Below are 20,465 nucleotides of genomic sequence, written 5' to 3'. Positions count from 1 at the left end.
AGGGCCATCTGAGGGGCCATATAGTAAAAGTTTCTTAATATATACATGACAGAATGAAATCTAAATGGAATCATGAATTACAGAGACAAAGCCCCAATTAGACATCTCTTCTAACCAGTACCACAAATGGGTTACATTTAATTAAGTTTTGGGCCAGAGGGACTCCATGGGAACCTCCAAACAATTCAGGTTTTTACTATCCACATTGGTGGACAGCAAGACGTTATTGCTAAAGACAACACCTACATAACTCACCTACCACAGAGAAATTGAGCTGATGCCTAACTAGAGCCATCACCTCTACTGAACAGTGGTGTTCACGGTACTGGAAGGTGCTCTGCAAGCTACCAGAGAAGTGTAAACACCAACCCAGCCACAAAACCTTGGTCTACAATGTGTGCCTGTGTAATACGCTGAAGTGACAGTGGCACAAAAGCTGTGAGTCAGGAACCTCTCTCTGATTAGACTTAAGGCCCACTCCATGAAATAGAATCCCCACCTGACAATGCCTGGGCGGCTAAGAACCTGGGATTAGATAGGCCATGGACTCGGGAAAACTAAGTAACACTGCTCTGTTAAAGAAATACAGCAACATAATGACTGCTAACAGCATTATATCTGTTATACCTGTAGATCAGGGTCCTGTCTGTTATTATCAGGAAAGCTTCCAGCTCATGTATACGGGGACAACTTGTCCACACCTGGACAATGTGTAAGGAATAAGAAATCTTGGAATACACAGTCTTAAATGGAATGTCTCCATAAAGTCCCTCACAACAGTACTCAGAGAACTTTGCAGGAGAGGCAAGGGGAGTGTAAGAGCCAGTGGGGACGGGAACCACAGCATGGCTGATGCACATATGAACTCATAGAGACATTGGCAGCATGCCCAGGGTCTGCAAAGGTCCAAGTCGGATAGAGTCCCAGAAGGGAGAGGAAGAAGTAGACACACTCTCCAACCCCTAACCAAGAAGCTATCTCCAACTGACAACCACTTGCAAAGGAAAATTTAGTTTCCTCCAACAGAGTCTCACTGGGTATACAAACCACACTCACCGGCAGGCCTCATGCCCAGCAGTAGAAGAAGTCCAGCTCAAAACAAACTCAATAGTATTTTGAGAAGGTTTTTTTTTTTTTGTCTCATGATATTTTGCTTGGGCACTTTTTCTTTTTTCTTTTCTTTTGGTTTTTAGCTGTACTGGTCTTCCACTTATACAATATAGTTTCCAATTTTGTGTTTTTATGGGTTTTTCTGTGTGTATGCATGTATGCATGTGTGTGCTTCTCTTGTTGCTTGTCTTTTTCTTTTCTTCTGTTTGTTTTGTTCTATTCTGGTTTGTTTTTTATTTTTATTTTTTTGTTTTCCAAAGAGTGGGGGGTGGAGTTGGGAGAGTCATGAGGTAGAAAGGATATTGGAGGAGATGAAGGAAAAAAAACATGATCAGAATATATCCTATGAAAAAAACTATTCTGAATAAAAAAGTACATTAAATCAAAAGAAAGGAAGGAAGAGAGGGAGGAAGAGAGAGGGGGAGGAAGAAGGGGATATTGAGAGAGAGAGAGAGAGAGAGAGAGAGAGAGAGAGAGAGAGAGAGAGAGAGAGAGAGAGAGAGAGAGAGAGAGAACGAGAACAATATTCAGGTATGAGGGCACATGCCTAGCTCTAGGGCAGCTGATGAAGTTCCAGGTCAGCCTGGGCTACTTGGTAAGGCCTGTCCCAAACAAGCAACTCAACCCATTTGTACTTCTTTAAAAATGTATTTCAAAGCATTGCTAATTGTAAGTCAGTATAGCAATACGGTTTTAAAACATATGGCTAGTAGTTGATGTCTTAGAAATCACTTTACTATGAACTGTATTTTAGAACAGCAATAGGTAATGACAAAATAGTGTCATTTCTTGAGAGTGACTGATGATCCTTGTTTCAGGGACAGTGACAACAGCAACTACTTGGTATTCACTCACATCATCAAATGACCTGCTCACTGAATTCCAAATCTGGCCACAGAGATCTGCAGGTCCCTAGGCTGAGTCGCTATGGGGTACTCATTGGGCCTGAACTGAAATGAGAAACAAAGGCCTAGGAGTCATGCTGTGGGCACTCCTCAGCCAAACCTTCCCAGTCCCCAATGATAGTTCCTTCCATCCCTCCCAGGCCACTTGGTCAGGCTGCAGGGATCAGGAAACACTGCTCTGCACAGTGGTGCTGGCTGCAGGTGCTGGCGCTGTCACGGTTTATCAGAGGCAACCAGTGCTTTTCTTCTATTGCATGTTCCCCTCAGGAGAAGCATGCTACCCACATGGTTACTATGCTGCAAGAAAGAAACAGACATGGATTTCCTTATAGTATTACACAAGTCTGGCTCACAGACCTAAGGCCACAGCTTGCGTTTCCTTATCACTCTCTTGTCCAGCTTTATCCTTTTCTTCATTCCAAAACAATTAACTCCTGAGAAAGTGACTGCAGTATGTAGAGTGAAATACCAGTGAAGCAAATTGATACCTATTTTGAATATGAGCTTTATGAGAAATCATCAGAACTTTGCTGTATTTGGAAGTCGCTCACCCTGGCTTAGAATTTGTTTCTCCCAGAAGAAATTCTCCTGTAGGATTTTATCACTGCTATCAGTATTTAATGCCTATTGGATACTAGTGTGCCATAGCCACAACTGTGCAAATGCCTCTTAGTCTTGAGCAGTAACACCTTTCCTTTCTTCCAGGGCTTAGTAGAATCAGACAGAGTACAACAAAGGTCTCACAATGAAGCTATGTGGCCCAAGTTAAGTCTCACTATAATGGCAGATTCCCAGGAACTTAGCTAATATCCACCGGGTCAAGGGAGCAATCATGTATAGCCCTCTGTCACCTTTGGCAGCACGGTAGTCTCAACAAAGGGACCAGGAAATTGTCATGGGACCACTCTGGTGTGAAGTAAGAGTGAGGTATCTTTTGGCAAGGATTGGAACACACGAAGACCAAGCCAGAGACAAACGGTTGTACATGCAAGCTGGTTCCTGGAGTAGTTTTGAAAATTTCATGTGGAATAACTGACTTTATGTCTTTTGTAAGAGATTCATTTATTGCAAATGGTTCATCTTCTAAGTGGCATCAGGGAAGTTGTTTAACTACTTAAGAAAATAAAAATATGATATTCAAATCTTATGATACAGTGGCAAAGTCAAGATGAAACTGGGAATAAATTTTAATAGTAACTTGAGACAATGTTAAGTAGTATCTACATCTTTTGGAAATGAAGGACTTTCTACCTGTAAAAGCAATGGAATAAATGGATGAAAAATGTTTCCTTGTGAAGATACAAAAATATCTCAATGTCTTGAATGCTGTAAAGGAAATAAATGGTAGGTAACTACCTGGAAAAGACTGGAAACAAAGATAGGAGGCATCAGTCTAGAATCTGGGCATATAATAGTTTACGATGATGGGTAGAGATGCTATTGTTTGTACAGCACCAACAGAAAAAACTACAGACAAAAACACTGCAAGTTAAGGCAGGCAGAGGAGATCCTATCCAGAGAAACTGTGTACCCAGTGCCTCTGGTGGGCTGCTGCTATCTGTCTTCCCACTGAATTTTAACAAGTAGAATTTCTAAGTTTTCTTTTTAAATGGGAAATAAGAAGAAAACCAGTGTTAAAAACATAATCCAAAGACTCCACTGATAAACAAATACAAAGTTTGGGGGAGATGTGGGTCAAGAGGTACAGAGTAGCAAGAGAGCAGGATGGCAGGCAGAAAATTCTAGCATGTGGCCTGGGAACCACAAGTGATGCGAGTGCAGGGCAGGCAGGGGTTCTGAGGAGGGCTGCAGATGCTTTTGCAACGGGGGAGAGATGGGTAACCAGGTGGATGTGCTCATGTGTTTCAGGAAAAGAAACCACTTTATTATACAAGAATCCCATGATAAGATCCTGCAGATCTAAGGTATTCTCAGTGAAATGTACTGAAAACAGTGTCACAATGGTAGACTGCTATTCTTTAAAAGCTATGTAATTATGAGTATAACTGACTTGTTAGTTTTAAATCACAGCATATAGTAGAAATGAAACCTGAGTAAAAGTATTATTTAAACTAGCGTAAGTGAGCGATAACTCCTAAATGCCTGCCTTGAGCACATCAGCACGTCCGCCTTCTGACCAGCACAGTGTACAGCCACAGTGCACAGTACTCTGGCTCTAAGATGATAGCCTGGAAGATGGTCATATTCAGAAAAGAAATGGATGATTGGGCACTGCTTGAAAGCTCCTGGTCCAAATCTCCGAGACATTTGAATCAGCTTTGAAGGTTAGGGGGACCTTGAGTTTGGGTTTTGGATTAACAATGAGAATTTTTTATCTTGGATATCTATATTGATCTCCTTTATTCATACAGCGCTAAGAATAGCACACATTCACTTCAGTCTTCTCAAGAATTTGATCTGTCTAATATTGCAGGTATATTCCAGCATCAGACACTGTATAACATTATTTCAGATTTACGCAGCTTTGTGAACAGTAGAAATCCCAAAACTAAGATGTTGGAAACCCGAAACTAAGGTGTCCTATGGAGAAATACTCACCCCTTCAATCTAGGGGAGAAAAATTTTTCATCACCCTCTTCTATTCCCCACTCCTTCCTTTCCTGGAGTCTTTCTCTCATCTCAGGGAAGACAGAGGTGAGCAGAGGTCAGGCATAACCTCAAGAACCATGTGTACTTTGCATTGTGTTTCACTTTGGTTCCCAAGACCTGAAGGTGACAATTCCACACAGTAGGTGCACAGACTCCCCTGCCATGTAAAGCAGTAGGGAAGCATGTACAATTGTAACAAGAGTTTTTGTTTCCCATTTTGAGAAATGCTGATTAAACTATGGTTTAAATTCCATCTGAATTTTCATTTGCATGCCATCCTTTTAAAATTAGAGACATAGCTAAGAGTTATGAATTGCGTTTAATAAACAATGAGACTTAACTTAGGTGGGTCACCTCGGTGCTAGGAAGTTGTTCTCTCTCTTTCCAAGATTCATTTTATTTGATGTAGTGAGTGTTTTGCCTGTATGCATGGCTGTACAATCATGCATGCATGGAGCCCGAGGTCAGAGGAGGGCATTCTTCCTCCTGATTTTCTTAGCCAGGCACTCCAAGGACCCTGGGTCTTCCCTGGAGTACCACGTGTTCAATCAGTATGCTTTAGGACCGGCTTCTCTCAGGAGCTCTGGTGGCCATATCCCCAAATTCAGGAAGTCCAGAACAACCAGGGCATTGCTCCTTCCGTCTCACTGCTCTCCTGGTCACATGACCAAGCAACACTTATGTCCATCACCTCTCCAGCTTTCCTCCAATAGCTTGCCTTTCCTACGGATTTCATATAAATATTCTTCCAGTCAGCTTCCTCCACAGAACCTGGCCCTGTCTTAGCCCAGACTCTTTTCTCATCCAGACTCTTAAGGAAAGGTTTTGATTTTAACTATATGATGTGTGTACGTGTCTACATGTCAATACGTGCATGTGAGTGTAATGCCATGGAAGCCAGAAGGATGCTGATTCCTCTGTAACTGCCGGCACAGGTGGTTTGTGAACTGCAGGTGTGGACACAGCGTACTGAACTTGGATGCTCTTGAAAGAATGGTACATGCTTTTAACTCTTGAGCCATCTCTCCAGGGGCTCACTCAGATTTTTGAGGTTTGCCCCAATCTGTTGTGGTGTTGTCTGCTTGTAACTGCAGGAGGACCTCAGTAAGTCTGAGGCCAGTCTGGGCTATCTAGAGAGTACTTGTCTCAAACAAACAAACAAACAAACAAACAAACAAACATGTTTAGGTTGTGCCCTATGCTAAATTACTCCAGATGGTGTAAAATGATTTTTTTTCAGGTCACACATTGCCCCCAAGGGACTCTATTTTACAAACAGACTTTGAGGAAGAAGGACAGCTATGCACCTGTGTGGACACGCAAATAGCACCATCTGTTTGGCATGGTACCTGACTTATTCTGGGAGGAAAAAGGGTTTGTTATAATGGTGACCTCTGATTGTAGGGTCATATTAGCATATTAAAATTGTATCAGAAAAACCAAGCCCAAGAGCTTATCAGACATACCAGACTGAGGAAAGGATCTAATTTCTTAACTTGCACTACATAAAAAAGTAGATACCTACTACTAAGATGACATGACACCTTACTGGCACCCAGTACATGTATCACAGACCATGCACATCAAGAAGCAGTATGTCAGTTAAGGGCCAACAGGCAGAAAATTAGAACCTGTTCCTGCTGCTAACACAGCCTACTCAGCTGCTGTCTGCTTGTCCTCTGGTTAGCCCATCAGGATCTGCCTTTCATCCAATCACTGGTTGCAGCTTTGAACCTGGTCCTGACCTTTCACCTCAACGTGGGGCTCATCTTTATTCTCTGCCCAGAGTATAGTAGCTGGTTCTTTCAGAGTGCTGATTTGGGTTCCTTACCTCAGCAATACAATTCCATTATATGTCTATCAGCACTCCTCAAATCTCTTCAAACTCTATAGCTGCACCTTTAGCACACACACACAAGCAAGCAGGGTTATCAGGCAAACTGCTGCTTGTCAAAGTAACTTACACTGTAAATTTGTTATTCAGTACATTCTGACATCATGGAAAGACACAAGAATGTTTTTCTGTTTCTGGAATAGTATGTTTAAAAAAATAATGAACCAGACAGATCAACAGACATCCCTCAACTTGTTTCCCAACTTCAAGTCTTTATCCAGAAAGAAGGAAAGGTAATCCTTTAAAAAGGCGAGTAGAATTAGATCAACAACTTTCCCGATTTTCTACCAGATAAGCCAACAGTTCTATAAGGGAAACAATCCTTCTCCAGAGGCTTGACTGCATCCCCCTAAAAGTTCACGTTAGAAACTCATCCCTCAAATCATAGTTGATGGCATCTGGAGGTATACTTTTGAAAGTATAATGGCTAAACTTGGTTGTCAACTTGATACAGCGGGAAAGAGGGGACCTCAATTGAAACATTGCCACCACCAGACTGGCTCTGTGGGGGCATTTTCTTGATTGCTAATTAATAGAGGAGGACATAACCCACTGTAGGAAATGCCACCCTGGGTAGGTGGTCCTGGGTGGAGCAAGCCAGAAAGCAGCATTCCTCCATGGCTTCTGCATTAAGCTCCTTCCTTGGATTCCTTTGAGGATGAACTGTATCCCATAAAACTAAAATAACCCTTTCCTGCCCCAGGCTGGTTTTGGTCAGTGTTTCATCACAGCGACAGAGAAGCAAACTCGGACAGGAAATAATGGTGATGAGGAGATGTGGGAGAAGGAGTCCCACAATGGGATTATGGCTCTCTGAAGAGTCAAGAGCCAGCACGCTCCTCTTTCCCTCATGCTATGATACAGCAAGAAGGCCCTTGGTAGATGTTAGCACTGTGCTCTTGGACTTCCCAGACTTGAACCGTGTCATAAGTGGATCACTCATCATTATATTCCTTTCCAGTAGCAGGAAGGGTCAGGGGCAGCCTCTAGCTCCTTCTCAACTCGCAGCTGTTTCCCTGAACATTTTCCATGCTTTGTGATGTGAACATTTTCCATGCTTTGTGATGTTGCTCACATCTCTGTCTTTCTCTCTCACACATTCTGTTCAGACTGCCTAAGATTTACGGGGGGAGGCGGTGGCTTCCACTTTAAACCTCCTTTGTCCTCAAGATTTGGCTGAACCATGACCTACAAAAGATACTCAAGGATTTAAGGTAGAGCAGGTGCCACCCTTCATTGACACAATGGTGCTTGCTTATTTAAGGCCTTTCCTTTAACTTTTCCTGCAGACCAGAGCAGGGCTGAAGGTCATCCCACAGAATCCTTTGGCAAACACTGATGTGCTAGGGAGATCAGGTGCTGAGGGACTAAGTTAACTGCTTCAATTTGGCGATGCTGTGAGCAAAGAGGCCTGCTGTGTGGAGGTGATGTGGTGGGCCCTTCATAGGATCCTGGAAAAAGGCAGCTTGGAGAAAGAAGAAAGGTAAAAACCGGTATCCAAGCTAAAAATAGTTCCTTAGAATTGCTTTCCAGGCCATCTGAAGCACAATAAATGTTCTTCTGCCCCTGGAGCAGCACTGCAGCAGAAAAACAGAAAAGGAAGGAGGACAGGTGAGTTCAAAGGCAGACCTTGCTGCCTCTGGCCATCCCTGCGGTATTGCATGTTGTTATTTTCAAGGGATACAACTTATGACAGGCTTTCTGCACCCAGGGATTTCCTAAGATGAGCAGACTATTGTTATTTTATTACTATTATCATAATCTTTACAAAAGATTGCTAAGGAATCTGTAAGTTCAGATAGGGCACTCACTTGGCTCCATCACTAGACCAGAAATGACAGGCAAACCAGAAGTTACCCCATCTGCCCCTGTCTACAGCATTTTCTCAGCCCAGGACCCAGTGAAAAGCCACAGTGGGTACACAGTTCTGCTGGTCAGTATCGAGGCCACTTTGCAAAGGTTTTCCTCTCTCTCTCTGTTTAGAAACTCACCCAAGCTTGATGAGCAAAGGGGTCAAGACTGGGCTTGTTTAACCCACAGAAACAGCTGACCTGAACAAGTGGGAGCTCTTGGACCCCAGTCTGATGGCTGAGAGGCCAGCATGGGACTGATCCAGACCTCCTGAATGTGGGTGTCAGTGAGGAGGCCTAGGCGATCTATAGGGCCTTGGGTAGTAGATCAGTATTGATCCCTGGCATCCAAATGGACTTTGGGTGTCCATCTAACAATGAGGGATGCTCTCTCAGCCTGGACTCTTGGGGGAGGGCCTAGGCCCTGCCCTGAAGGGAATGACAGACTCTGAAAATCCTGCATGGAGGGCCTCACCCTCCCTGAGAAATTAGATGGGGGGCTGGGAGGGGCTGCAGGGGAGGAGGGAAGGGAGAGGGAACAGGGATTGACATGTGAAGCAAGCTTGCTTCTAATTTAAATTTAAAAAATGAACAAAACAACCTCACTCAAGCTGCAGGGTAAAGACACATCACTGGATGAACAGATTTACTTCAAGTCCAGTTCTCGCTCCCAGGACTTGAAGTCATAGGGAGCTGGCTGCCAAACCCAAGTCTCCCATCTATCCCAGGAATGTTTAGAAGTTACTGTTTTTTGTTTGTTTTAAACAAAACAATAATAGCTAATTATTTCAATGTATTTCCTACAAATAGCTCTATTTTAAAGCAACCATTCAAGGAAAATATCACTTATAATAGCAGATGAGGAAATAAAAGCTCAGAACAGAATATTATACACATGAGTTCAGGACTTGATCTACAGCATCCAACTACATGTTCTAGGCTGCTTCTACTAAACACAGCACCTCTTCTTCTATTAAACATGTCATACACTAAGAATTCTTCTAAGATTAATTATCAAGCACGCTTAGTGAGGATAGTAAGGATCTTGCCACCATTATAAACAAGATGGAAGTGAGCTACTCTGGTCTTAGTTTATTTTTGCTACTATAACAAAATACCTTAGCCTGGGCAAGACTTGGGTTGCTGACTCTGTATAGGCTCCTCTTATAGACCTCCACAGGGCTGGAGGGACAGAAGGACATCAGGACCAAGATTGTGTCTACACATGATGGATGAGAAGCACAGGATGGGCAGCTCTGAATCCTCTAGGAGGGCAAGAACCTCATCTTTGAGGGATGGCCTCATGCTCACCCACGCCTCTAAAGGTCTATGTCTCCATACTAACACAGTGGTGATTAAACTTCGGCACAGTTTCAGAAAGACAAAAGATTCCAAACATAGTGTCTCCTTCAGAGTAGCCCTCAGGAAGCCCTCATCCTAAAATAGCACCTATGTTAATGGAGTCGGAGACAGGAGTGAGCAATGTGAAGCAGTCACAGGGTCTGCACATGAGAAACCTGGACAGGGAAGGGAGGTAGCACTTGTGCGTTGGTCTGAAAAAATTTCCCGTCAGCCCTTCTACTTGAAACTGTGTCTGAGAGTATAAAACAGCAGGGCTGTGTAACGAATGGCCCTCAACAAACCCAACACTAGATTCTGGCCTCACTGTCATCCACAGACTGTGTAGAGCCCCAGAAGGGAGCCCGATCAAAGCACTCTTCTCCGCAGTGGTGGTAGTGAACTCCACTAGTTGAGCTATGGCTCTTTCCAAAGCCACCATGAAATAATGGAGGACTGTCCAGGGAAAGCTGAGGGCCATGAGGACAGGTTAACATATATGTATGAAGTGGGGGAGCTGAACACAGGTCTGTTGAGAAAAAGGAGAAAAGTGACAGAGTCAAGGTACCCAGACATAGAGGGTTTCTGACCTTTAGATCTGCTCTGTGTCAGATTCCAAGACCCTTGCAGTTCAGATTCCAGTAAATGCTTAATAAATTCCTACTGTCCCAAGACAGCCAGGCTGTCACCTGGGGAAGCACTTCTCCTAGTGAAGACCCCTTGGGAACCTGTGAAGATGACAGTATTTGGGTACACCCTCTATGACAATTTAGTAAGTGAAGTGACAGGTCACAAAGGAAGACACAATCTCTAGGAAGCTAAGAAGAAAAGTGACACCCATCTTGAGTGAGCCATGGGACAGGATTTATTCCAGAGTATCACAGCTCTGTCCAACAAGGTTCAGAAGATACCACAAGGACCACATAAACGGTGGCAGTACTGCAGTCTCGGAGAGATGTGTCCCTGAGCAAAACCAGTGTGGAGACATCAGTGTGTCTGCTGCAGTAAGTGTCAACCCAAATATGTAAAAAAGAACAAAATTTTAATTCTCTCAAAAACACATCCTAAATTCATCCTATTTGAGGCCATTTTGTTTTATAATTTATCTCTATAATTCACAACAACCTGCTGCCATCTCCAAATGGAGCGTGAGCCTGGAGAAAATGGTCTGGTTTTTCCAGCTTCTCTTTACTCTCTCTCATGCCCCAGGCTCGAAATAATTTGAACAATTGTGTTGTATAAGAAAATAAACTTGGCACTATAATTCTTAAAGCTGCATGAACTCAGAGGGTAAAGATGACTGATGCCTCCCTAGGAAGCTGAAGGCATACACAAGATGACTTATGATTTGACTTCATTAGACAGGACGTGCCTAGAGAGCAACAATCCACAGAATCCTGGACAGCAACCCTAGGAAGGAGTGGCCACTATTGAATTTGTAGTCAGGTTAAACTTTTGAACTACAGAGTCCATTGAGTACATTAAGTGGCCCAGAGAGGAAGTCACAGTGACCCTCTGGAAGGAGGTTCTGAGTGACCAGCTAGAATCTAATGCCATTTTCTCCTAAGCTGTGCATCCATCTTTCAGCAGGGGACAGACTGTTATCTGTAATTGAGACAAAATTCCTCCATTTGTTGAACATTATGAAATTAGCCCCATATTCAGTAGACTACGTTTCTCTCAGACATCCTGAGATGTTCTCTTGCTCAAAACACAATACACAATATGTTCAGCACTTATTTATCTCAGAGAGGATAGTTTGTGCTTCTTCCTTTGGGTGTGTGTTGGATGTCAGGCAGAGAAAGGGTCCAGGCTCCTCTGTAGCATCTTCATTTATGTCTGCAGAGAATGCTCTCAATGTGGGCATCAGCAAGTTCACTCTAGGCAGCTGTTCCCTCCCCACCCAGCCATGGGGCCCTCTGATGGGGAGAGGAGGTGGGATGCAGGATGCCCAAGGGGTCTTCCATGGGAAGAGGCAGGTGCAGAATGCTCCGGGCATCTTCCATGGGAAGAGGGGTACAGGGTCATCAGGAAAGAGAACCACTCAGGTCAGGACTGCAGACTCAGAGTGGGGTCTTAGGTCAGCAAACTGTAGCCCACCGGCCAGATCTGACTCCTACCACGGTGTGAGGCACAGCCAAGTGTTGGCATGTACATTTTGTTTATGGCTGCTTTTACAGTGGCAGTCAGGTAGTTTGAAAGACAAGAAAGCTCACAAAATGAAAACTCCCAACAGTCTTGAGTGAGCAATACAGTTGAAGAACATCTTTCCTCAGACATGTTCCTCAGGGGTATGAACTAGGCTTACTTTTAGATGTGAAGGACAAACACCTGTATTCAATAAGATGCTTCACTTTCACCTATAGATCGAGGGCTGAGGTGACAGACCCCAGAGCCAGGGTTTAGGCCTTCCATGGTACTGCTCTCCTGGACAGCTTCTCACCTTGCTACAAAAGAGCTGCTAGAGCACCAGACATTTCATTTCAGCCAGGCATCTTGGTAAAGTTAGGAGGCCAGTAGCACATACAGGATCCAAAAGTGGAAATCAAGTAGAAAGCCAAATGGATAAGACATACAATGTCTTATCTCAAAAGATTCCAACAAACAGCTTTGCTTTTACTGGAGAGCTGAGGTTTATAATCTGAAGTGCAAAGAAAGCATCAGTAAAAGTCCATTCTGGGATGAACAAGAGTGCATCTGCTTGGGAGAAGTATAGAATTTGCTTTGCGGGCAGGAATGGAAGATGAAGCTGGACCTGGCAGTGTGAATTTGCAATCCTAGCCCCTCAGGAGACTAAGATAGAAAGATCTAAATTCAAGTTTGCCTGAACTAGCGTGAATTCAAAGCCAATCTGGGCAACTTAGTGAGACTGCATCTCAACATAAAAAGCAAAAACAAGTCAAGAAACACAGCTCAGTGGTAGAGTAGCAAGTGTGAGGCCTTGGGTTCACTCTCCAGTACTGCAAATGGTTAGTTCTTGGGAGTATAGGGAAAAAAGCCTTGCTGGTATAACAAGTTACCATGAAAGAGGAACTGAGTCTCCCCTGGCCAACTCCCAACCTCCCCTGCCAAGCTTGAACAAGCACTTGATCTAGAATGAGTGACAAAAAGGCAATCAAATTCCCACCACATGCTCATCAATCAAAACAGAGTGAAAGGATAAATGAAGAAAGTGGTAGAAAAGCTGACTAGGAAGAAATGCTAAGACCAAAGACTGCCACCCCTGGAGCTCAGACAATTTCTGACTAACTAATTTGCAGTGACTTGTTAAAACCAAGCAAAGCAATTTCTCTATTAAAGAGGGTGATAACGCAGACATAGGGAAGCTGAGCAGTGGTGGCACACTCCTTTGCTCCAAGAACTCAGGAGGCAGAGGTAGGCAGATCTCTGAGTTCAAGGCCAGCCTGATCTACAGAGTAAGTTCCAGGATAGCCAAAGTGTCAAACTACACAGAAACCCTGTCTTGAAAAACAAACAAAACAAAACAAAAAACCCCCCCAAAACAAAGAAAACTAAACCAACCAACCAAAAAAAAATAGACATAAGGAGGAGATGACAAGGTTAAGATTAGAGGAACAGAGCTGGGCAGTGGTGGCACATGCATTTAATCCCAGCACTCGGGAGGCAGAGGCACGCGGATCTCTGTGAGTTCGAGGCTAGGCTGGACCGACAGCTTCAAAATGATACAGAGAAACCCTGTCTCGTAAAACAACAACAACAACAACAACAAAAAGATTAGAGGAACAGGATGTGAGCTCTCAGGATATCACAAAGGTGAAAGCAGTAACTGAAGATGAGTACAGATGTGTAGACAGGAGAAGAGACAGAAAAGACATACCTAGGGCCAGAGAATATCATAGAAAGGAGGCCTACCAGGTGAAATGGAAATGAAAAGATTTAAAAGATGAGAGAAAAGTAATAGGAACAGAGTCAGATAAAGGATGTTCTCAGAACAAAACTATAAAGACAATTTAAGAAAGCTTCCCTAAAGCCAAAGCAGAGTTTTCTGAAAGATCGCACATCAGGAAGAGTAGGTTCCCACTGAGGGGTACCATGATCAAGTAAGTTAACTTTTAGACAACAAAAGAATCCTTTGGGACAAAAAGCAAAAATGCCCACGTTGTGGCCTTAAATTTCTTTATGCCAAGCTAAATTCAAGACATCAAGAGATTATTAACACTACACATTATGTTTGACCCAAGTGACACTCATTTAGCTATAAACAGACTGCCAGTTTTGAAAACACACAGGGTCACAAGATACTATTTCCACAAGTCTTTGAGCAAACATTGCCCTTGACAATAACGTTAGGGTGTCTAAATAGTGGGAGAAATGAGGCAAGAGCTGGAAGTGAGAGTACCACATACATCTAGGAAGGGAAGAGTTAAAAAACAAAACAAGAAGCACAAAGAGGGACCATGTTCAGCAAGGTAGACAGTGAAAGTGCAAGGACAACCGCAAGGGACTAATTCAAGTGTGAAGACCACGAGTGGGCAGGGGCGGGTGTTAAGTCAGATTCGGTGACCATCCAGCCTTCAACAGCTGGGAGTCAACAAGGATCTTTGGAGAAAGATGAGACGGGAAGATGAACATCTCACCATCTCTCCTGCTCACACACACTTCCAATTACAGTGAGTGTAAAAGCCAAGTCTTAGGCTTTGCACCTTCTGGCCCTGCTTGAGCCTGTGGATACATCTCTATCTAAGACTCACCTCTTTTTATTTACTTCCCCTGAAGCCTCTAGTCACATGTTTTTGTTGCCTTCAGCATCTTGCATGTGTTATTGTCCAACCAAGAGAGGATTCCATTTGATTTCTGTTTTGTTTTATGTAGGTTAGTTTTCTATTTTTAAAAATCTTTTGAGACAGGGTCTCACCATGTAGCCCAGGCTGTCCTTGAACTCCAAGCAATCCTCTTGTCTCAGATTCCAAGTGCTATGACTATAGGCATGAGCTATTATGGCTGCCTTTCAAGCCTACTTTCTGGAATGTTCTTTTCCCATTCCTAGACCACTCACCATACTTTTTTCTGAGTGTTTCCTATGGTGCTAGAGATTGCCTCTGGGACTTCACACATGCTAGGCCAACGCTCAACACTGAGCTGCATCCTTGCTCCTTTTTTCATTTTTTAAAATTTGGGACAGGATCTCATTAGTTTCCCAGCCTGTCCCTGAACTTACTCTATAGCTCAAACTGACTTTGAACTTGCAATCCTCCTGCCTCGATCTCTGAAGCAGCTAGGATATTATAGGCAGGCACCACTAGGCCATTGCTCATCGTGTTCATCTGCTCACCTTCAACATCTTCAAGAGCTGCTCCATTACCACAGCTGGCATGAGCTCTTTGATCGATAGTGTATTTTCCTTCATTACACTGCAAATGCTTGCAGTTATTTATTTAATACATGCCCCTTCCACAAGACAGCAAACTCAGAGAAGACACTGTTGTCTGGAGCACATTGAGTATGAGGACCGACAGTGGATCTCGTCGGAAAGTGAAATGTGCACTAAGGTTTGCTTCACAGACTTCCCATCTCATCAACTCTGCATCTGCAGAGTGATGTGGCTAGAAGCCACTTCGAAAACAAAGGACCTTTCAAACATTCTGCTTCATGTACTTCCTTTACCAAGGCAGAAAAGGATAAGAATGCATTCTAGGAAATCTTCTGAGAGAACTGAGACAAGTTGTCATACACACCCTCCCTTCCAGTATGAATTCAGAAGACATTGTGTTTTGGTGTGATGGGTTTCAGCAAAACTCTGATGCAAGTCTCCAGGTCCCATTTGTCACACAGAGATAGTAAGGGATAAGATCAGAAAGCTTTTCACTTACTTTGGATGTTCAAACTTGTCTATAAGATCAACCTTTTCCACCAGGTCTCCCCCGACTGTTCGGACGATGTCATAGAAATCATTCTCCATGTAATTCTCTGAGGGCAGCCAGAATGAAATGTCATTGAACACAGCAGGGTACTTGCTGAGAGGCTAGCAAAATGGGAGAAGAAAAGACACATTTGTTAGTTGCTGTGAATACATTTTTTTCATGGACGGCTTCAGTTGGGAAATTAGGAAATAAATACTTGTAAAACATTACTTTAGTGTTAGAATTTTCAGAAACAAATGAATTTAACAAACAAATCAATGTCCAAAATTAGGAAATTCTAGTTTGAATGTTACCTACAGACTCTTATTCATATGTAACACTATCATATATCATATTTACTTTGTCACTAATGGTCAATTTACTAAAAAGCAATTTGAATGTATTGTATTTCAGGTTTTTTTATAAATTGAATACTGCAGAAAAAAATTCAAAACTAAAAAAAAAGAAAAAAGTTCAAGCCTAATTAACAATGGATTAATTAACTTCTTGTTGTACTTTCAGGAAGCCATCTTAATAGGGAAATAAGGGCTTGCCAAAACTGAAATCTCAATTAGTTAAACCATTCTTTGTTATAATTTCTAATTATTAAAACTAGGGCTTAAATTGATAAGTCATTATTTAGAGATTATTTTTTAATTATGCCTTTAAAATGTGATAAACACAAATATGTCATTTCCCCCATTTTTTCCACTTATTCTTGATTTAATAGTTCAGTTGTTCATCATATTAACCATTTAAAATTAGTTATGTATGCTTTGAAGATGCTGCATTTGTATTCATGCCTATATGTATGTATACAATTACAAATATAGACACACACATACAGACTTTAGTCTACAAGTAATGCCACAATGAAAAACACTGATGCATTTAACTAGGAAATGTTACAAGTATACCTGCTAAGTCTGTACATTTGTTAGATGGGTAGATGTATAAATTGACTCATGCTAAAGGTGGTATTACTACAAACCCTTTGGTGAATCACTGATTAGATGAAATGTAAAACTTTTAAACGGCATAATCTCTGAAGAGCTAAAGACTCATACATAAGTGATTACTGAACTTGAAATGTCAATACAGTTGTCAAACAAATGAGTCAGTTTGGAACACACATTTCAAACAAGTGTGACAAAGCTGCACGGTGACTGCTCTCTGCAGAATCCCTGGATCCTGAGAAGCACCCGTGCTTTCCCTCCCTAGAGGGAAGGCAGGATGCTGTGGTCACAACCCAGGGACAAAAAAGCAGATGGCACTTCTGTGGCTATGCAAGAGGCTTTCCATTTTTATTGTCCCCACTCTTCTTTTAAGACACATCGGAATTCAGGGAGATTAGATACTGAGGCTACCAAGACTTGCCATGAAAATCTTTTCTTTGATGGGTCCAACCTGAGGTACCACCTTTCCTGAGTTCGGATGAGAGGGGAGGTCACAGAGGAACGTACCCCAACAAAGCATCTGGGCTAGTAGCCTGTGGACAAGCCAACATAGAAACACTTGAAGCATAATGTCTTCCCACAGGTATATATACAGATTATAATAAATATTGCTTCAAAACCAATATTGCACTTTAAAGTAACAAGCCATACAAATAACTGCTTTGTAATTTATTTTGAAGCTAAGAAATATAAGAAGTCTAAAGTGCAAGGTTAACTAACTAATTGGAGTTTGAAGATTGGTGTTGCCAACTTGGCAGAAAGGACCTCTGGGAATCTTGTGGAGAATGACCTTCATTGTGTTAAGTAAGAAGACCTGCTAGTGTAGGCAGGACTAGTCCCCGTTCCCTAGCAATGATCCTGAGCTTTATTATGGAGAAAGGTGCTTTGCCCAGTGCTCTTGACTGTGGATTTGATGGGAACAGCTGCTTGAAGCTCCCTCCTCCTTGACTCCTGGAAGGGTGTATTCTTGAAGGGTGAGCCCAAGCAAACTCTTTCTGCCTTAAGTTGTTTTGTTAGGGTATCTTACCACAGCAACAGCAAAGGAGACTAAGACAGGGAGTGTTTATTTTACTAACTGGCAGGTATCAATGGGACACCTAGTGTTTTTTAACAGGAGTTCAACTCTACTTTGTAAATAATGACATTTGCAGAGTCATGATTCCCAAGATGTGGACCTTTAGGTGTTTAATGGGCTGGTGGGGGTGGTGAGTGGCTCCATGGTAGAGTAGTTGTTCAAAAAGAATCAGACTGGCTTTCAGCAGAAAAAAAAGAAAAGAAAAGAAAGAGAAAAGAACAGAAAGAGATAAAATAGAAAAGAGAAGAAAAGAAAAAAAATCACTAGTAGTAGATCCTAGGATTGAGTTCTGAAAGTTAAAAGAATCCCCCAAAGTCTCTACCTTTGTTGACTTCTCCACATTTGGAAATGTAACAACAGTTGTTCAAAATATGAATTAAACAGATAATGTCTGCTCATGACAGAAAATTCAAACCAGCACCTATAGATTGAATGAAGCTACTTTTCAAATCTTACAACAAAATGTTAGACTGGTGGTTCACAGTATGGTTTATCTGGTGTTTAAGGTAAAAGAACTCCTCTCTGTATATAAAGCATTTCATAGGACAGAGAAGGAGGTAAGCTCAACAAATTTTACAAGAATTAAAGACAAGATCAGACAAGCACAGTACAATTCCTAAGACTATTGTCCATCAATTTATGTTGCAGCCTATATGTGCAATCCTGTCTTCACAACATTAATAAATACAGGTAAAATATATATTAATATGAAGTTTCAAGATTGCCAAGGAAGGGTAATTCTAAAATTACAGGAGTGATTTTAGCCAAAAATAATTAATATGCAGAGAAAAACAACCTATGATTATTTCATAAGGAGGAAATATTTGATAAATTCATTATTAATTCATTATAAAGGAAAACAAGAGGAAAATTAGAAACAGAAGACAACTTCCCCAACTAAAGTTGGTATCTTCTACAAACTGGCAGCAGACAGAAGATTTAACCATATAATTTTAGGAGCATCTCTAAAGTTAAATGTAAGAATTAGCACCTGTCACATGGCAGATCACACCACAGCAGTAAATAATTAAAGCAGGCTAGGGAAATGGCTCAATGGTTAAAGCTCCTTCAGTACAATCACAGAAATGCTGGGAGGGTGTGTCAGCCCATAATGGAGCCTCAGAATCCAGCCTGGTGGAGCCAGGGCCCAGGGCAAGCTGGCTAGGAAGACTAGCCACTCGGGAGAGCTCTTAATTTCCTTTAGACACCCTGACTCAATACATAAGATGGAGGAGTGATGGAGGATGATTCCAGTCATCAACCCCAGGACTGCAAATGCAAAGCCATTCATATACACAAACACACAGAAAACAAATTCGAAGAGTCTTTAAAAAAAATGAATTCAAAGCTATGAACTGAATTTCAAGAGGCAAAACCCTGTGACATGGAGTTGGCCTTTTACACAGTGAATTGAAGACACACACTAGTATTGCATTCATGACACAAACTTGCTCATCCTTACATTATATGGTGGCTGCTGTTTTTAATGGGCTTGGAACAAAAGCCTTGCTATTAGACAATTATTGTTTTGCCAATTATTGACATTTAGCACTTTCTGAGAATTCTGTTCAACCCTTGCTGGTACAGAGTGGGGAGGTGGTAGAGTTGTGTGCTTTCCTAGCCTGAGGCCTGAATATTTAGTACCTCTTGAGCTCATTTTCATTCTGTCCTCTAGGATGCCATGCTCTGCCCATCTCTGCAGCCTAGCACCTTCTGACAAATGACCCTTGAACTCTTGCTGAACCCATAGTGCTTGAGGGTCCATATCCATGTCCAAGTTCTCAGTGCAGTATGGAGTCTGAGGTAGCCATTCTTCATGCTATCTGGGCTACATGAGCTCGGCTTCTAAAGAGGGTGCTGTTTCTCTCCTTGCTTTCTTTGAGACAGAAAAGCATCAGAACACACTTTCTTACTAACTTCTCCACAAGTTCATTTACCTTACCCCAGTTTTTTTTTCTTCTCATCATCAAAGGTTTATTCATCTAGGGATGCAGTTCCCAGACTTGGGGGAGTCAAGAGATCAGTTTCCAGACACCAGTTATTATTAAATGGGACATAAATGAAAATGTGGGAAGTTTATTTAAAATCTCAATTACTTTGTCTCTCTTTTTTTAGATAGAGTTTCAGCTGTAGTTGAAACTTGAGAACTGCTGTTTCTCAGCCTTGAGTGCAGGCACGCGCAAAGCCTGGTTTGATTTTTTTTATCATCTTGTTTCACTGGTTTCCATCCGTTCTTTTTCTATATGAAAGATTAATTTACACGTTTGAAGGCTTTCTTGCCCAGAAGTAAGAACACATGTTTCTAAACCGTTTTAGATATACTGGACAGCTTACTATGATATTTTCATTGTTAAGCTTGAAATATTAGTATTTTATATCACTATTTTTACTTTACATGGCAATAAATCCTTTTAGTTTTCAAACACATTCATTTAAATACCTATATCTATTATAAAACATATTTATGTAAGTATAAATATAGATATATTTCTGTACTGGAGATCAAATCCCAGTTATCATGGAACTATCTTCCAGCTTTAAAAATAACTCTATTGAAAATTTCAAATTTAATTGCATTGACATTGAAAACAGACAATAATTATTTCTGGTTTTGTTGAAACTTGCTGTATAAGTCAGAACATGGTCAAGCGTGCACATGCTTTCAGTGTGCTTTAAGACTTGACCAGCTTCACTTGGGCATAGAGTTCTACACATGCATGCACGCATGCAGGCACACACGTAGGCACAAAACTCCTTCTCTTTACTGTACAGTTCAAATCTACATCCCTTTCATATTTTATGTGCTGGATTTTTCTTGACCTATCAGTTTCCAATAACAGATAATAAGATTATCCACTATTGTCAC

General features: G+C 41.9%; 1 protein-coding gene across 4 annotated transcripts in view; it reads right to left on the bottom strand.

The window, feature by feature from the left end:
* Fars2 (phenylalanyl-tRNA synthetase 2, mitochondrial) overlaps positions 1-20,465 on the bottom strand; it is a 402,667-nt gene that overhangs the window by 111,045 nt on the left and 271,157 nt on the right. For all 4 annotated transcript variants that reach the window (XM_040755833.1, XM_040755835.1, XM_040755832.1 and 1 more), the window contains one exon: positions 15,539-15,690. In XM_040755833.1, coding sequence (XP_040611767.1) covers positions 15,539-15,690 — 152 coding nt within the window. The remainder of the gene's footprint in view (positions 1-15,538; positions 15,691-20,465) is intronic.

Source organism: Mesocricetus auratus, unplaced genomic scaffold, assembly GCF_017639785.1.
Source record: "Mesocricetus auratus isolate SY011 unplaced genomic scaffold, BCM_Maur_2.0 Super-Scaffold_100013, whole genome shotgun sequence".
Lineage (NCBI taxonomy): Eukaryota > Metazoa > Chordata > Mammalia > Rodentia > Cricetidae > Mesocricetus > Mesocricetus auratus.
Note: the sequence above shows the minus strand (reverse complement) of the source record. Positions and strands in the feature narration are given on the sequence as shown.